Here is an 18951-nt window from a genome sequence, read left to right as displayed (position 1 = left end):
AACATTGCTTAAAGAAGAGAGATTCACACAGTGTTCCGAGGGCCATTTCTTAAAGTCGCGTAGTACAATACGTGCGTGAAGCGATTCACACACGCGCCATCCAGTATGATGGGAAGGACGTTGCTAGATGATCCTTTTCATTCGGCAGGCGTTGCGACATCAGGGACTGTTGTAGTCCTTCGCTGCAGGGCCGAGTGATGGAGCATCTGTAACCAGACTCACAGATCACCCTCCCAGACACACAGACAGGGCTGTGACCGGGACGCAGCAGCGAAGGACTCCCAATAGTCCCTGATGTCGCAATGGCTGCAGAATGAAATGGATCATCTAGGAACTTCCTTCCCGTCATACTGGATGGATTGCGTGTGGGTGGCTTGTGTGTGAGAGAATCTCACCAGGAACAGAAGAGAATTTGTTTTGAATCTGAGACCGTTTTATAACATCTGAGTTGTTTGGATTCAAAATCTAAGTTGTTGACCAATGGTATTACTTTAAAGTTAACCTCCAATCAGACCTACAGGATGTTATCACAACAGAACCTTTGCTTCTGAGAGGTGTGACTGAATGGGCGATGTGGAGAGGATCACAGAGAAGGCTGAATTCCTGAGAAGACAATAAAACCTTTTGAATAGAGTGTTGATAAAAATTAGGTCGGGTTTGGGCTGGCCTACAGCATTGCAGCTCCCCCCAGTCTGCAGGGTGCAGAGATTCTCAGGGCTGCAGCCCAAAACATTCTATCTTTTTCAAACTGGCATCGTAAATTATTTTAACATGAGGCTCAGGGCAGGCAGTCAGGTCCACAGAAGCGATGGTGTTCCTTTCCTTTTAAGGTCAGAGCTGGATCAGTCTGTTTTCTTCAATACAATTACTTTATTTATTCTCGCTATGCTCTAGTTAGTGTTAAGTATGTATGTTGTTTTTTTTGTTGCCCTTTTGTATTTTCTTTCCCTTATCATTATGGAGTTTATCCACCCAGCCACATTTAAACTGTGTAAAAACAAGAAGATTTAGCTGATTTGATATAACGCATTAGAAGCTTGATAAAATGGAACCTCTAATCCCACGGCAGCATTTGGTTCGATATTAACAGAAGGGTCCAGGAGGTTCAGCACACGCTGGCTAACGCATATTTTACAGGTTTCCTGTGCTGGGCTGCGACTCATAAACAGGGAATTAAGATAGCCAGAGAACGGGAGTCCATGCTGCTATACAAGTGCCCCCCACCCACCCCCCCACCACCACCACTAGGGTGGACGATTGCCTTTTAGTTTGTCTAAAACCGATACGTGTGGTCAGGGATGCTAAGACTGAAAGTGGAATCAACGAGCAGGATTTTGTCATTTTTGAGGGGATAAAAAAAACGAGTGCTTGTTTTCTGAATGAACTCGCGAGTCCCTTTTCACTAGGTCCCTCGCTGCTCGGCTATTTTGTGAATGAATTCCTGAAAGGCAAAGCTATCAGAGCTCTGTAGCTCAACTATGCTCTCTGGGTGACAGAAGATCGAAAGAAAGGCAATCACTGAGCCTCACCGCATAAACACTTCCACTATTCAACAACTTCCTCTCTCTCCCCCTTTTCTCTCACTCCCCTTTGTTTCTCTCCTCACTCACTCCCTTTCGTGCACACTCCCTTTCATGCTCTCTCTCCCCTTCTAGCTCACTTCCTCTCCTTCGCTCTCACTTATTACAATTAGGCACTCTTCCCGTCTTTTATTGCCGAATGTTGTCTTTCATCCTGGATGAGTGAGACTATTTCAAGGTCTTGTTTATGACGCTGTTCACACCAATTGCTAAATATTGTCCTGCCGCAATCATCAATAATTTATTCGTAACGGTTAGATTTTTGTGTCTTTTCGCATTCGTAAAATAAGCTGTTGACGATAGAATGTGTTATCTGGGGCATTGCCACTAACCAGGTTTCCATCCAACCTTTTTATGCCAGTAAAGTACATGTCAAATAAAAAAAATTAATAGCAGGCCTGATGGAAACGGAACATTTTTCGTTAAACTTTCAAAAGAAAACACCTTGAGGAACTGTAAGAACAATCAGTTCCTCAAGGTGTTTTGGCATCTTTTGAGGAATGTCTCAAACTTGACGACACTGATTTTGATCACACAGACTACCGTTATTTCATTCCTTTGCTAGGATGAAATGTCCTTATTAGCTAGCTTGTTGTGAGGTGACACCGTGTGTGTGACAGTGGGCCATAACCAGTGTCTGTGTGTCTTTCTCTCTGCAGGTTGAACTGTACCCCGTGTGCGGGGCTGTGTCCTAAGATGTGTACAGGGCTGAAGACAGTGGACTCTGTGACAGCAGCCCAGGCTCTGAGAGGATGCACCGTGCTCAACGGCAGCCTAATCATCAAGATCCGTGGAGGGAGTGAGTACAGTATACACCTTCCAACCACCCTCACCTACCTAGTATATTATATAGTCACTTAGCAGACTCTCTTAGTGATTTTTTTTCAGCTGTTCAAAATGCTTTACATTGAAAGTAATTGAAACTCACAGACCCACTACCAATGTGAACTGACTGTCTGTTTCCCCTCTCTCCATCAGACAACATAGCAGCAGAGCTGGAGGCGAACCTGGGTCAGCTGGAGGAGATAACAGGCTACCTGACCATCAAGAGAGCCTATGCCCTTGTCTCTCTCTCCTTCCTCCGCAAGCTACACATCATCCGAGGAGAGACCCTGACCCAAGATGGGTAGGTCTCGGGTGGTAGTAGTAGTGCACTATATAGGGAAAGGGTTCCGTTTCAGATTTGGGGTTGAAACATTGTCCAAATTAACATAGTACTTGGGAGCATAGACCAGTGTGCAGATTATTATATATTTTTTTAAATTTCTACTGCCATATCAGATTTTCCTTAGGTCTTACAGACTGACTAGTTTGTTCATTTTCTCAACCTCTCTCTACGTGTACCTTCTCAGTAACTACTCGTTCTACGCGCTTGACAACCAGAACCTGCGTCAGCTGTGGGACTGGAACAAACACAACCTGACCATCCTTCAGGGGCGCATGTTTTTCCTTCACAACTCCAAGCTGTGCATGTCTGAGATCCGCAAGATGGAGGTGGTGACGGGCACCAAGGGAAGAGACATCAAGAATGAAATCATCGTCAGGACCAATGGAGACCAGGCCTCCTGTAAGACCAGACAACACTTTATACAAAAAATATAATAATATTAATACGTAGTAGACGCTAATAATAATATATGTAGTAGACGCTATTAATCAAAGGTTACTTACAGTTAACATTTACTATTAAGTATTTAGTGGTCCTTTGTGGCTCAGTTGGCAGAGCATGGCGCTTGCAACGCCAGGATTGTGAGTTCGATTCCCACTGGGGCCAACCATACTAAAATGTATGCACGCATACAAGTTGCTTTGGATAAAAGCCGTCAGTAGGTTCTATCTGTATTTACAGTGTAGCGCTCATATGTTCTCTTTACCTCTTCTACAATATTGCTATTCTCTCACCTCCCTGATTCGCCCTGATCACTCCTCCTTTGGCTGATGTCTCTGTTGTTGGTCTCCAGGTGAGAACCAGGTCCTGAAGTTCACCACGGTGCGCACTCAGTCAGACAAGATCCTCATCAAGTGGGAACCCTTCTGGCCGCCTGACTTCAGAGACCTACTAGGCTTCATGGTCCTCTACAAAGAGGCGTAAGTAGGAAGCAATACATTAATACATAAATACCTAGAGGTGTACTGTACTGAAAGTAAATTAGTACCCTTGTCTGAGCCAGAATGGCCCATAGGGAAGGAACCGATCATCTGTTTCTGTAAGGTGAGGCAGCTCGATGGACACCCCTGGAGCAGACGCTAGTTTATGGCAGGGTACTATAGGTAGAAAAACATGAATACATATAAATTAAGAAGAAACACAAATACATTCAGAAAGAGGTAGAAGTACTGTGTGATGGACATGCCGGTAAGCAGTATTGTAAGACAGACATACAGTGTCATTATTTAAGCTCCCAGCACAGTTTATACTTCTTAGCTGTATCACAGAACAGGTGTCTTTTTCTGAATAAAACATGCTGTTTTAGAAGCATCGATCAGCATGTGGTGTACAGTATGAGTAATGGCTGTTCTCTTCTCTTGGCATTACTCTTCAGAAAGCTTATACCACACTCCATGTGAATAGGTGTCCTGATTGCATTTCCTTGCTGTAGAACTGAATATGTGAATAATAAATTAGTCTCTCGCTCATCTCCTACAGTATAAGAATGTGATGGCTCTTACTGTAGCTCTACCATTGACTGTTTCTTCTTTACTTAAGGAGGGGCTAGTCGTGGGACATTTTGTTAGCGGCTTTATCGACTATGAATGGTAGCTGCCACTGTGCTACTTTTGGATGTGCATAATTAGGCCACTCTCCTGTCATCGTTTTGAATGCAAGTCTCTTCCCAAGAACGTAGTAATGTGTGTGTGTGTGTCCCACCCTTCCAGACGCTAAAAAAATGTGACGTAGTTTGACTTGGCTTACGGTATATTTCTACTATTGAGTATGTGTGTTCGTCTCTGTCCCCTTCCTTCTCCAGGCCCTATAAGAATGTGACAGAGTTTGATGGCCAGGATGCGTGCGGCTCTAACAGCTGGGTGATAGCTGACGTAGACCCTCCACCCCGGGCCTCGGAGGGGAAGGAGCAGGGAGAGCCTGGCTACCTCATCCATACTATGAAACCTTATACCCAGTACGCCATCATGGTCAAGACCCAGCTCTCCGCCTCAGATGAACACCAGGTCCTCGGGGCCAAGAGTGAGATCATCTACGTCCGCACCAATGCCACCAGTGAGTCACAAACAATCCTCCGTCCTTACAACATTCTAATCTACTACATCTCAAATCTTGTTGTGGCCCAACAAATACACACAACAGTGTCTCTAGCTAGCAAGCTTTAACTCAAGGAATTTGTCTTTTGCTGTAACCAAAGACTAGAGAAACTAGCGGCGATCCACCAATGGGTCCCAACCCGCTAGTATGACGGCAAACCCTACTTTAACCACGTTGTGTTCTAGAGCCGTCGGTGCCGCTGGACCCCATCTCATCATCCAACTCGTCCTCTCAGATCATCCTGAAGTGGAAGCCCCCCACGGACGCCAATGGCAACATCACTCACTACCTGGTGTTCTGTCAGCAGCAGCCCGAGGACAGCGACCTCTACAAGTTTGACTACTGTCAAAAAGGTGAGACAGAGGATTGTTATTATTCAGATGTTTACTTCATATTATAGTTACGAAAAGGTTGATCAATCATATCAAATGATCTCAGTCTGTTGACCATTGAAAAATGGGTTTCAGGGTCCACAATTTTGCGTGTGGGATTCAGTTGGGATGTGACGTTTGGGGTCTAACCATCTCTCTGTCTGTGTGCAGGAATGAAGCTGCCGTCGCGGGCGCCTACCCATCTGGACACTGACGAGGAGCAAAAGTGGAACCAGACAGACGAGTCTGGGCCAGGGAACCGCTGCTGTGCCTGCCCCAAAACAGACACCCAGCTCAAGAAGGAGGCTGAGGAGTCTGAGTACCGCAAGACCTTCGAAAACTACATCCACAACGAAGTGTTTGAAGTCAGGTATGATAGCACAGTGGTACCGCTGCACTCCTTTTGCTGTGGCGCTGTGCCACGGCAAAATCATTGCCGCCACAAAAAATATATGGAAGGTGAACAAATATTTCTGCTGAGTCTCACTTTGAAGATGCCATAACAGTCCCCATTTACTTTTCCTCTGCAAACAAAACAAGTAATTAATAGAAAAATCTGATAACATCATAGTAGAATAGTTTATCTATTTACCTAATGGGCTTGTTGTTGTGTGTTCTTTGTGAGAGAAATATTCCTCTCTTGGTGCATTTCAAGTTACGAGTGCCATAGGGCGGGAAACATGCATATTGACAAGCAGTCAATGCACAACCATTCTTGCAATCGCGAAAACAGCAGTTTTAATGGTGTTAGGTTCTGACAGTGAAAAACCATTCACTTCTGGTGTAGCAAGAATTTCAGATTACAACCCAACAGTGGCCTTTGTTAAAAAGAAGGGATCCCAGCTTTCCATTCCTACTTTATTTATTTCTCAACTCCTAAATATGTGCAAACTGCACCATTTTTAAACCCAGAATTTTTAGCAGCGGCATGGTGAAACACGTTACCGCTCCGCAATTAGCAGTGAGTGCATAGGGGAGAGTGGGGCTAAATGTAACGCCATTCAATATTTAGGTAGCTTGGAGTACACTACCTCAAAATAATTTCTAGGGATTGACTTAAAAAATTGTGATGAGACAGATAATATTTTTTGTTGTGCAAGAGACGTGGCAACCAGGGGAGTAAAAATGGTGTTGGGGAGTAAAAATTGAGATGAAGTTTTTGTGAGAAGTACAGGCAGGGAGTGTTTTTTACCCCAGTCGGCAGTTACCTTAACAGGTAGGCCTACATTATTATTCACTGTGTTTATGCAAGTTTTCTGGGACATAAAATGCATCAATAGGATAAAAACTAGTTAAAAGATCACATTTGGGATCTGGCTAATGATTAAACCCAATAGGGTAAATGCAGATAGGTAACCCCATTCTTCAGCCTATTTATTTGCGCTTTGCTGCATCAGTTGGGCTACAGGTGATAATGTTTATTGCTAACAGCATACCTCATAATATGGACCATGCATAGGCTATATACATGGCCCAATATGTTAAGTAATTGTTACAAATAATTTGACCAATGTGTTATCAGGCTCGTTTCTGGAGTTGGAAATTATATTTTAAATGGTGTCAGGATACTTTTATTTGAACTCATTTTGGAGTAGAATGTCCTTTTAAAAAGTCACCAGAACTGAGCTTCAGACCCCCCTTCAAACCCCCTCCACTAGCCCCCCCCCCCCCCACTGCTACAATGCTACAAACACTGGATAGCATAACTACAGGTGAAGTGCTGAAGTTTACATACACTTAGGTTGGAGTCATTAAAACTCGTTTTTCAACCACTCCACATCTCTTGTTAACAAACTATAGTTTTGGCAAGTCGGTTAAGAAATTTACTTTGTGCATGACATAAGTAATTTTTCCAACAATTGTTTACATACAGATAATTTCACTTATAATTCACTGTATCACAATTCCAGTGGGTCAGAAGTTTATATACCCTAAGTTGACTGTGCCTTTACACAGCTTGGAAAATTCCAGAAAATTATGTCATGGCTTTAGAAGCTTCTGAAAGGCTAATTGACATAATTTGAGTCAATTGGAGGTGTACCTGTGGATGTATTTCAAGGCCTACCTTCAAACTCAGTGCCTCTTTGCTTGACATCATGGGAAAATCAAAAGAAATCAGCCAAGACCTCAGAAAAAAATTGTAGACCACAAGTCTGGTTCATCCTTAGGAGCAATTTCTAAACACCTGAAGGTACCACGTTCATCTGTACAAACAATGGTACGCAAGTATAAACACCATGGCCGTCATACCGCTCAGGAAGGAGACGTGTTCTAGAGATGGTGCAAAAAGTGCAAATCAATCCCAGAACAACAGCAAAGGACCTTGTGAAGATGCTGGAGGTAACAGGTACAAAAGTATCTATATCTACAGTAAAACGAGTCCTATATCGACATAACCTGAAAGGCCGCTCAGCAAGGACGAAGCCACTGCTCCAAAACCGCCATAAAATAGCCAGACTACGGTTTGCAACTGCACATGGGGACAAAGACCGTACTTTTTGGAGAAATGTCCTCTGGTCTGATGAAACAAAAATAGAACTGTTTGGCCATAATGACCATCGTTATGTTTGGAGGAATAAGGGGTATGCTTGCAAGCCGAAGAACACCATCCCAACCGTGAAGCAAGGGGGTGGCAGCATCCTGTTGTGGGGGTACCTTGCTGCAGGAGGGACTGGTGCACTTCACAAAATAGATGGCATCATGAGATGGAAAAAGGACAACAAAGTCAAGGTATTGGAGTGGCCATTACAAAGTCCTGACCTCAATCCAGTAGAACATTTGTGGGCAGAACTGAAAAAGTGTGTGCGAGCAAGGAGGCCTAGAAACCTGACTTAGTTACACCAGCTCTGTCAGGAGCAATGGGCCAACATTCACCCAAGCTTGTGGAAGGCTACTCGAAACGTTTGACCCAAGTGCAACAATTTAAAGGCAATGCTACCAAATACTAATTGAGTGCATGTAAACTTCTGACCCCCTGGGAATGTGATGAAGGAATAAAAGCTGAAATAAATCACTCTACTATTATTCTTACATTTCACATTCTTACAATAAAGTGGTGATCCTAACTGACCTAAAACAGGGAATTTTTACTAGGATTAAATGTCAGGATTTGGCTAAGGTGTATGCAGACTTCCGACTTCAACTGTACCTTCATAACAAAGTGTTTGAGATCAGGGGTTATGGCATAAATACCTTAATGACGAAGTGTTTGAGATCAGGTATGATAACATAACTAAAGTACCTTCATAATTAACTATTTGAGATCAGGTATGATTATAGCAGAGTTACCTCCACAACAGTGTTTGAGATCAGGTTCGAGAACAGTAGTTCCATCACAGTGAGATGTTGGAGTAAAGAAACAACAGTTAACTATATACCTCAGAAATTACCCTGAGGAACCTGGAAAGAAACACTCCTAAGAAGTCTATTAAATGAATGTGAGGGGAGTGTATGATGGAGTCTGATGACAGGTAGACCCTTAACACAGCTGATCTCTCATTCTTCCATAACACCTTCTGTAAGCAACGCCCCCGATGATAGGTAAGCCATTGGCGAGCAAGCACTGGTATTATTGCCCAGCCCAATAATAGGTGTGATGGGTCCGCATCCAAATTGATGTCGCATAAATGTACACAGACATTTTGGCTTTGCCGCCTTCCTCAGTGTGTAGGTACAATCAATCAATCATGTATTTATAAAACCCTTTTTACATCAGCAGATGTCACAAAGTGCTATACAGAAACCCAGCCTAAAACCCCAAACAGCAAGCAATGCAGATGTAGAAGCACGGTGGCTAGGAAAAACTCCCTAGAAAGTCAGGAACCTAAGAAGAAACCTAGAGAGGAACCAGGCTCTGAGGGGTGGCCAGTCCTCTTCTGGCTGTGCCGGGTGGAGATTATAAGAGTACATGGCTATTTAAGGCCAGATTGTTCTTAAAGATGTTCAAACGTTCATAGATGACCAGCAGGGTCAAATAATAGGTACAAACATTTTTCATTCAAATCAGCATTTGTAGGGAACACAGGGAAGCAACCGATGAGCAGCAGGTGCTTCTGATCAGTGTTGCCTCATCTGCCAATCAGGGATGTATCTTCACTGGTCTACTGATTGGCAGATCCTGATTAGAAGCATCGGTTGCTCACCTGTGCCCTCTACAAATTCTGTTTTGAAGGAAAAATATTTGTACCTACATACTGAAGAAGGCTGCAAAGCCAAAATGTCTGTGTACGCTGTCCTTGATGCAGTGAAAATTGAAACAATCTAAACACGAAGTAAGCTTTATGCGACATCTTTTTGAGTGTGAATCCATCACACCTTTTATTTGTCTGAATTCACGGGTTTGACGCACCAGCCAAGCTTCTGAGAGAGCGCGATGGTCCCCTTTTTAATAAGTTAGTCCCCATTTGATGCCTTGGCCCCCTCACCTTGTCAGTCAATTAGAGCACAACAGCCAGCAGCTCTGCGTCAGTGGTGTATGCATAATTTGAAGCACTAATTAATGGGGGGGGGGGGTGTATTTCACGCCTAGCAGTGTTATCTAGCCTTGGCGGAGAACTCTGGGAAAATGGAAATGTCATTCTCTCAGTGTGACAAATGAAATGCCTGTTCAACCCAAGCGTGATAATTACTAAAAGCTTATGTGTTCCATTCCCCTTTTTATTGCGATTCCAGGAACATGTGAGAAGAGATAGTCTGTGTAGCGTAATGTTTTGACGGCACCAAAGGCAAAGGCTCTTTGGCAGGTGGAATAGCAAGCAGAGCTGGCTTTCAAATGCACCGTTGACTGACGAGAGGCCCCTGGGCTGACACACACACACACACACACACACACACACACACACACACACACACACACACACACACACACACACACACACACACACACACACACACACACACACATGCACAGACACACACACACACTGTGACATACACACACCCTCACATTTTAACCATAGGAAGGCATTTGTATAATAGTTGCTGAGGCGAGGCATGGGAAATCACCAAGCAAATCCAGTATCTGAGTCGGTCTCTTCCGCGTTGCCGCAGTTTCAAACAACGGTGTCCGGCCTTGGCTGTTCTGATTTAGCTCCCCGTTCATAAGTGGATAGATGTTATAAACCAATTAGTCTGTGTGTTTCTGTATGGATGAGGGTAATTATGCCTACTGCTAGACTGGCCGGGCTAGCTGTAGTCTAGTAGCTGGTTAGGGTGTCTGGGCCCTGACTGAGAGTGGCCCTGTAGCTGTTATTCACATGGTCACAGGAACACTGTGCTCCTTCCATCACAGCACAGCCTCACAGGCAGGGGCCCTGCTCTCCCTTTGTTTGTCCCCGGATTATGCTCTGTGTGTGTGTGTGTGTGTGTGTGTGTACATACTAGCGTGCCATCCGGCTAGCCCCGACCCTGTGTGTGTGAGACAGCCTTTTGAACAAGGAGTTCAGACACAACGATAGCAGCCTAGTGAACAAGGAATTCAGACACACAACAGTGACAGCCTAGTGAGCAAGGAGTTCAGAAACACAACAATAGCAGCCTAGTGAACAAGGAATTCAGACACACAACAGTGCCAGCCTAGTGAACAAGGAGTTCAGAAACACAACAATAGCAGCCTAGTGAACAAGGAATTCAGACACACAACAGTGACAGCCTAGTGAGCAAGGAGTTCAGAAACACAACAATAGCAGCCTAGTGAACAAGGAATTCAGACACACAACAGTGACAGCCTAGTGAACAAAGAGTTCAGACTAGAGGTCGACCGATCGGCATGGCCGATTAATTAGGGCCGATTTTCAAGTTTTCATAACAATCGGTAATCGGCCTTTTTGGACGACCATTATGACCGATTACATTGCAATCCTTGAGGAAACTGCGTGGAAGGCTTGACTACCTGTTACGCGAGTGCCGTGTCAAAAGGACCTTGTGGCTGCAATGAGCCAAGTAAGTTGCTAGCTAGCATTAAATTTATCTTATAAAAAAACTATCAATCTTCACATAATCACTAGTTAACTACACATGGTTGATGATATTACTAGGTTAACTAGCTTGTCCTGCGTTGCATATAGTCAATGCAGTGCCTGTTCATTTATCATCGAATCACAGCCTTATTCAACTTCACCAAACGGGTGATGATTTTTTTTAAAGCACATTTGTTGCACAAATGTACCTAATCATGAACATCAATGCCTTTCTTTAAAATATTTCTGTGTATTGATTATTTTTTTTGAAACCTGCATATTTAGTTAAAATAAATGCATGTTAGCAGGCAATATTAAGTAGGACATTGTCACTTCTCTTGCGTTCAAGGCAAGCAGAGTCGGGGTATATGCAACAGTTTGGGCCGCCTGGCTCGTTGCAAACTGTTTCTTCCTAACAAAGACCGTATTTAATTTGCCAGAATTTTACTTAATTATGACATAACATTGAAGGTTATGCAATGTAACAGCAATATTTAGACTTAGGGTTGCCACCCGTTGGACAAAATACGGAGTGGTTCCGTATTTCACTGAACGAATATACGTTTTGTTTTTGAAATTATAGTTTCCGGATTTGACCATATTAATGACCTAAAGCTCGTATTTCTGTGTTTATTATAATTTAGTCTATGATTTGATAGAGCAGTCTGACTGAGCGGTGGTAGGCAGCAGCAGGCTCGTAAGCATTCATTCAAACAGCACTTTACTGCGTTTGCGAGCAGCTCTTAGCAATGCTTGACACACAGCGCTGTTCATGACTTCAAGCCTCTCAACTCCCGAGATTAGGCTGGCAATAATAAAGTGCCTATAAGAACAGCCGCATCCAATAGTCAAAGGTATTCGAAATACAAATGGTATAGAGAGAAATAGCCGACGCGTCATAATTCCTATAACTACACCCTAAAACTTCTTAACTGGGAATATTGAAGAACTGGGAATATTGAACCACCAGCTTTCATATGTTCTGAGCAAGGAACTTAAACGTTAGCTTTTTTACATGCACTTTTACTTTCTTCTCCATCACTGTGTTATTGCATTATTTAAACCAAATTGAACATGTTTACTTATTTATTTGAGACTAAATAGATTTTATTTATGTATTATATTAAGTTAAAATATAAGGGTTCATTGTTCATTCAGTATTGTTGTAATTATCACTATTACACATGTTTATAAAAATCGGCCGATTTAATCGGTATCGGCATTTTTTGGTCCTCCAATAATCAGTATGGGTATCGAAAAATCATAATCGGTTGACACAACAGTGGCAGCCTAGTGAGTGACAATCCTGTGTGCCTCCTGTATCTCCTCTCCGTCACGCAATGACAGGACCACATAGACACTCTGTCTCACCACTGTAATCCCTTAATGTAAAACACAGCTACCCCTGCCTTGGAAATAGCACCACACCTTCATGGCTTTCCCATCTTTTCTTATGAAGGTATTGGGCTGAAACAGTCACTCAGACCTCCACCTGGGGTCAGCCAGTATGGCTGGTGTCGTCATGCCTAGTTAGCTCCTCATTCCGCTCATCCCCTCTAAACCCTACTGGTGCTGCTAAGACTGGCAGAGAGAGAGACAAAAGTAGAGGGAATAATAGATGCCATTTAGCACATGCTTTATCCAAAAATACTTATAGTCATGCGTGCATACATTTTACGTATGGGTAGTCCCGGGACTCTAACCCACGATCCTGATGTTGCAAGATACATTCTCTACCAACTGAGCTACAGAGGACCACGTAAATGAATGGACTGTCTGGAACCCAACGTGACCCAGACCTGGCTAGTTCTATTCTTTGCTGCCATTTTGGTTGACTACAGTTAGTGGATTTCTGTCTATTGTTCTACTGACTTTCTGTATTTCTCTGGTAGAGTAGTGACATGGCTGAGATGGGTGAGTATGTTCAGTTGTGCTGTCTGTCTGTCTGCATCACCAGGCAGCAAGCACTCCGTCAAAGAGAGCCTGTAATTAGACCCAGGCAGGCCTGTGTCATCATCACTGTGGGCCCAGCCAGGCAGCCAGCGTTCTGAAGACTCACTGTTAGACAGATAAATTGATTGATAGACAGATATATAGATAGAGCCCCTCCATGCAGATGCCAACCTGCCTGCTGAGGAAGAAGTTGCCTTAGTCTAACCACGGGATCTGATCCAAGGTCAGATTACCATCCCTCAATTTGAACCTCAACAATTAGGACAAAAGATTTTTGGCCCAGTGGGAGTTTGGATCTCCCCTCTACTACTCTCTGTAGCAGCAGGAACATAATGTAACAATCTACTCTCTCTATCAGCCTCTCCCTGTTCTGTTCTCAGCACTTCTCAGTCTGCACTCACCTCAGATGTAAACAAATCCAGTGATGTCTGGATGCTAGGCTAGCTGAAGGCTCTGGCACTCCATCTAGTGGTGATGAGTGTAGCTGAGTTAATGGGCACTGTGACCAGAGAACAGGACTACTTACCATGGACTCTAACTCACAACATCATTATCTTCACCTAACCCTTAATGGAGAATAGGAGGGCAGTTAATGTAATTGGTCAAACACCTGTGATTTTGGAGTTGTTGGCTGTGTTGGATAGATACAATCGGTTTCTGGGTTGGAGTAACTAACATTGATCTTCAGCAGAGATCTATACGGTAGGTAGGTAAGTTCCAGTATAGGACAACCAGGTTGTTGGTTATTGTGAAAGTTTGTTCATAATGACTTCTGCTGACAACTTTCATCTTAGCTCTTTGTTACCATAATACGCCTCATCTCACCTGGCTTCTCATTTCCCTCTCCTGTCCTCTACTCTCCTCCTGTCTCTCTCCTCCCCCTTTCTCCATCAGACCGTCTCGTCGGCGCCGCTCAGTGGGCGTGGCCAACGCCACCCTTCCGCACTTCCTGACCACTACCCCCACCCTGCCCAACGCGTCCACCACGCCCAGCCCAGATGGCGAGGGGGTAGAGGGCTCTAAGGTGACGTTAGTGGTGTATGCCAAGGAGTCGACGGTCATCTCCAACCTGCGTCACTTTACCAGCTACCAGATAGAGATCCATGCCTGCAACCACCCCACAGACCCCCAACGCTGCAGCATGGCTACCTACGTCAGCGCCCGCACCATGCCCGAAAGTAAGACTGTACACGGAGTCAGACACACTGATGAACTACAGCTTCTCTGCGAGTAACATTATGCATATTTGTACACTACACAGTACAGACACTCTTCTTTCATATTGCCCTTGCTGATGGTTCTTCCTGTGTTCTGCTCCTTTCCCTGCAGAGAAAGCTGATGACATTGTGGGCCAGGTGACCCATGAGATGGTGTCGGAGCACCCAGAGTCTGTCCACATCAAGTGGCTGGACCCCAGAGCCCCCAATGGCATGATCATCCTGTACGAAGTCAACTATAAGAGGTTGGGAGACCTTGAGGTTAGTATGAATACTAGGATGAAATTACTTAACTGTGTTTCTATCAATCGATTTCCCCCTGCTTTTTCTTGTTTTTAAAAAAATATGTTCTTACTTGATTCTACAGAATTTGAATATGTTTGATTAGTTTATTATGTGTATACATGGTAGCTACAGTCTGAGTTTGATCTTGGCTCATCCTTTTTCAACCATTGCCTGCGCTCATAAACATGGATTACCTAAACAACAACAGTAATTGTGTGATGGTAGGGATGCAGGGCTGTCTTCCATACAAAAACCTAATTACTTAGAAACTGTGCACAGTTTTTGAGAGGTGTGTGGCCACTTGGAGACACCAGTTAGACCTCTCACTCAATCCCTTTTTAATAATTTTGCTTATTTTGCACCTATTCCAAACTGTCAATGAATATTCTTAATATGTTACTAAATGTATCCAGAGTATTTTCAGATTTCCTTATTGACAAATGCTGTGAAAAGTACAGTAAATGTAAAATGCTAATAAAATCAACAGTGTAACGTTTGGAACTGTTGTGTCCTCACCTTTGGTCTGATTATGTCACCTGCTACCATGATCATGCGAATGCTTTTTATAGTTCTTCTGTTAGAAACATTTAAATGTGGCCCTATCCATATATGCCAATGTCCAAGAGTGTAAGGGGTTAAAGGAAGCTATTTAAAATATTTAAGTGTGAAAGATAACAAGATTTGCTGTTTATGTTTTATGTAAATAAAATAATTTACAAGATTGAGTGCTAGTATGCTAGGTTAAAAGCTGTTTGATTCACAGACACCTACTTTGTTGTTGGGAAGCCTCAGGGAAAGAAGCATCTATATTGTAAACTCTGGTGTTCAGAGTCACACTGTTTATACAAAGCCTTGTGTGACTTAGTGCTATAACCGTGACGTAGCCATGTTATAACCATTCTATAACATTGTAATAATGTGTTCCAGGAGCAGCATCACTGCGTGTCCAGGAAGGCCTACACCCAGATTGGAGGCTGCAGGCTGAGAGTGGTGCATCCTGGGAACTACACCGTGAGGATACGTGCCACGTCGCTGGCAGGAAACGGCTCCTGGACCGAACCCACCTTCTTCTTCATGCCCGACAGTAAGTCTTGCCTGCTTGCTCCAATGGGAACTGGACCTGCTTACACTTTCTGGAACACAAATGTGAGCAGTTCCTTTTGCTATGAGAGTGACTGGGTCGGCAGGTAGCTTAGAGGTTAAGAGTGTTGGGCCAATAACTGAAAGGTCGCTGGTTCGAATCCCCGAGTCGACTAGGGTAGCGAGGCACTTAACCCTAATTGCTCCTGTAAATTGCTCTGGATAAGAGTGTATGCTAAATGACAAAAATGTAAATTACTGACCAATGGCTGCTGTGTTTGTTGCAGAGGACACCACTTCACTGAAGATTATCATTGGCTCAGTCATCTGCTTCATTCTGCTGCTATTCGTAGGAGGTGGAGTCTTCATGATCTTCAAGAAGAAGTAAGACTTGATTGAGTAGATGTTTGGTATAATTGTTTTATTTATTTAAAAAATATATTCTTTACAATGACAGCCTGGCAAGACAAATATACTAATTCAATATGCAAGGATACCTTTGACTAGTCTGTGTGACCGTGTGTTCCAGACAAACTGAGGGACCCACTGGACCTCTGATCGCCTCGTCCAACCCAGAGTACCTGAGCGCCAATGACAGTAAGGACAACCAAACCCACACCTCAAACTGGTTTTGCGAGTTTGTTTTCCTGTGAGGTAGTGTACGTGTTAAAAATTGTACTAAAAGGATAACTTTCTCCTTTCGTATTGTGTAGTGTACGTGCCTGATGACTGGGAGGTGGCGAGGGAGAAGATCAACATCTTGAAGGAGCTGGGTCAGGGCTCATTCGGCATGGTCTACGAGGGCATCGCCAAGGACATTGTGAAGGGCGAGCCGGACACGCGTGTGGCGGTGAAGACGGTCAACGAGTCGGCCAGTCTGAGAGAGAGGATAGAGTTCCTCAACGAAGCGTCTGTCATGAAGGCCTTTAGCTGCCACCACGTGGTTAGGAGCTTATTCATTCACTTTCGTTACAAACCCAGTATCTATTATCTGGGTATGATGACTGAGAATGTATTCTCTGGTAAGAAGGTTGACACAGTGGATACTCTGTACTGTAGGTTGAGCGTTTTGAGCAAGATGGAGCCGTACATAAACTGTTTGACGGCCGTACGTGCCATGCATTGGAATCCGTTTTATATTGAGTACATTTCATCAAGTTTTTATATCGAGAAATATTTATCTCAATGGTCCTGACTCTCACTGCTCTCTCTGTCTGTAGGTGCGTCTGCTGGGGGTGGTGTCTAAAGGCCAGCCCACTCTGGTGGTGATGGAGCTGATGACCCACGGGGATCTGAAGAGCTTCCTGCGCTGCCTCCGACCAGACTCTGAGAATAACCCCACGGGGAAGCCCCCTCCCACACTGAAGGAGATGATTCAGATGGCGGGGGAGATAGCAGACGGCATGGCCTACCTCAACGCCAAAAAGTTTGTCCACAGAGATCTGGCCGCCAGGAACTGCATGGTGGCTGAGGACAACACCGTCAAGATTGGAGGTAGAGTACAGAAGAATAATAAAGTACAGTATCACACTCGCGTGTGATTTTTCTCTACAGATTCAACAAGTAAATCATAACCGTGTGAGCCTTTCATAATTCAAGAGTAATGTGGCTCGATGTAGGACGACTGTCTCGTGTGCCTGTGGCTGATGTATGACGACTGTCTCGTGTGCCTGTGGCTGATGTATGACGACTGTCTCGTGTGCCAGTGGCTGATGTATGACGACTGTCTCGTGTGCCTGTGGCTGATGTATGACGACAGTCTCGTGTGCCTGTGGCTGATGTATGACGACTGTCTCGTGTGCCTGTGGCTGATGTATGACGACTGTCTCGTGTGCCTGTGGCTGATGTATGACGACTGTCTCGTGTGCCTGTGGCTGATGTATGACGACTGTCTCGTGTGCCTGTGGCTGATGTATGACGACTGTCTCGTGTGCCTGTGGCTGATGTATGACGACTGTCTCGTGTGCCTCTGGCTGATGTATGACGACTGTCTCGTGTGCCTGTGGGTGATGTATGACGACTGTCTCGTGTGCCTGTGGCTGATGTATGACGACTGTCTCGTGTGCCTGTGGCTGATGTATGACGACTGTCTCGTGTGCCTGTGGCTGATGTATGACGACTGTCTCGTGTGCCTGTGGCTGATGTATGACGACTGTCTCTCCAGATTTTGGCGTGACCAGAGACATCTATGAGACAGACTACTGCAGGAAGGGTTAGGTTTATGATGTGACGATGCTATTTACTGTAGGTTGTGTTTTAACTGTTCCTCTCCTCCCCTTAGACTTTGGCATGACCAGAGATATATATGAGACGGATTACTACCGTAAGGGAGGGAAGGGTCTGCTTCCTGTCCGGTGGATGGCTCCTGAATCTCTGAAGGACGGAGTGTTCACTGCACATTCAGACTGCTGGTGAGTACAGTAGGACACACCTGGCTGCCACGGATGTCAGATGGGATTTTCTGCTCATTCTTTTTATTCCACTCTATTCAATCTCTTTAACCTCTTTTTTTTTGAGAGCATCTTTTTCCACTCCCCCTTCTTACCCCCTTAATGTCTACAGTAACTCTATAACCACTTTTTATTCAGTTACACTAGTCTAGGGGTATTTCAATCTTACCCTATAGCTTACATGGGTCCAGACTACTGATGGGTTTCTGTTCTACCTGATAATTAATTGCACCCAGCTTGTGTCCCAGGTCTAAATCAGTCCCTTTATTAGAGGTGAACAATGAAAAAAGCAGTGGAACTGGCTTTGATGTCCAGATTTTAATTTGAGGTCACTAGTCCTCTATTTCATTATTCACATCCTTTTATTGTTTTTGGCTTGAGATAATGTGTTGTACCTGTCTATCTCCAGGTCATTTGGTGTGGTATTGTGGGAGGTCAGCACCCTAGCAGAGCAGCCTTACCAGGGCCTGTCCAACGAACAGGTCCTCAAGTTCGTCATGGACGGAGGATACCTAGACAGACCAGAGAACTGCGTGGAGAGGATGTATGTGTCTCAAACACTGTAGAGTTTTAGTGCATTGTGGGATCTGTAGTATTTTACATTGATATGCCGTACCAGCCATACAAAGTACATGAGGTATATATTTTGCTTTGGTTAAGCGTTTGTGTTACCACTACTATATGCCTACAGTATTCCTTGGGCTAGTTTTGCTTCAATGGGGACCAACAGAGGTGTGTGGCTTGTGGATAGAGCTCATAGATTTATTTTTCTCATTCATTCATCTTTCTCCCTCTT

At 44.2% G+C, this 18951-nt stretch overlaps 1 protein-coding gene across 1 annotated transcript in view; it reads left to right on the top strand.

Annotated features, from left to right (window-relative positions):
• LOC139577584 (insulin receptor-like) overlaps positions 1-18951 on the top strand; it is a 118114-nt gene that overhangs the window by 89024 nt on the left and 10139 nt on the right. Inside the window, exons 4-19 of the mRNA XM_071404700.1 lie at positions 2240-2379; positions 2559-2706; positions 2933-3147; positions 3542-3668; positions 4550-4800; positions 5028-5195; positions 5385-5583; positions 14018-14301; positions 14453-14601; positions 15553-15709; positions 15993-16089; positions 16235-16302; positions 16419-16648; positions 16926-17199; positions 17987-18116; positions 18565-18699. Coding sequence (XP_071260801.1) covers positions 2240-2379; positions 2559-2706; positions 2933-3147; positions 3542-3668; positions 4550-4800; positions 5028-5195; positions 5385-5583; positions 14018-14301; positions 14453-14601; positions 15553-15709; positions 15993-16089; positions 16235-16302; positions 16419-16648; positions 16926-17199; positions 17987-18116; positions 18565-18699 — 2772 coding nt within the window. The remainder of the gene's footprint in view (positions 1-2239; positions 2380-2558; positions 2707-2932; positions 3148-3541; positions 3669-4549; positions 4801-5027; positions 5196-5384; positions 5584-14017; positions 14302-14452; positions 14602-15552; positions 15710-15992; positions 16090-16234; positions 16303-16418; positions 16649-16925; positions 17200-17986; positions 18117-18564; positions 18700-18951) is intronic.

The sequence above is a fragment of the Salvelinus alpinus genome, chromosome 6 (genome assembly GCF_045679555.1).
Source record: "Salvelinus alpinus chromosome 6, SLU_Salpinus.1, whole genome shotgun sequence".
Classification (NCBI taxonomy): Eukaryota; Metazoa; Chordata; class Actinopteri; order Salmoniformes; family Salmonidae; genus Salvelinus; species Salvelinus alpinus.
This window is presented reverse-complemented; position numbering and strand designations above follow the sequence as displayed.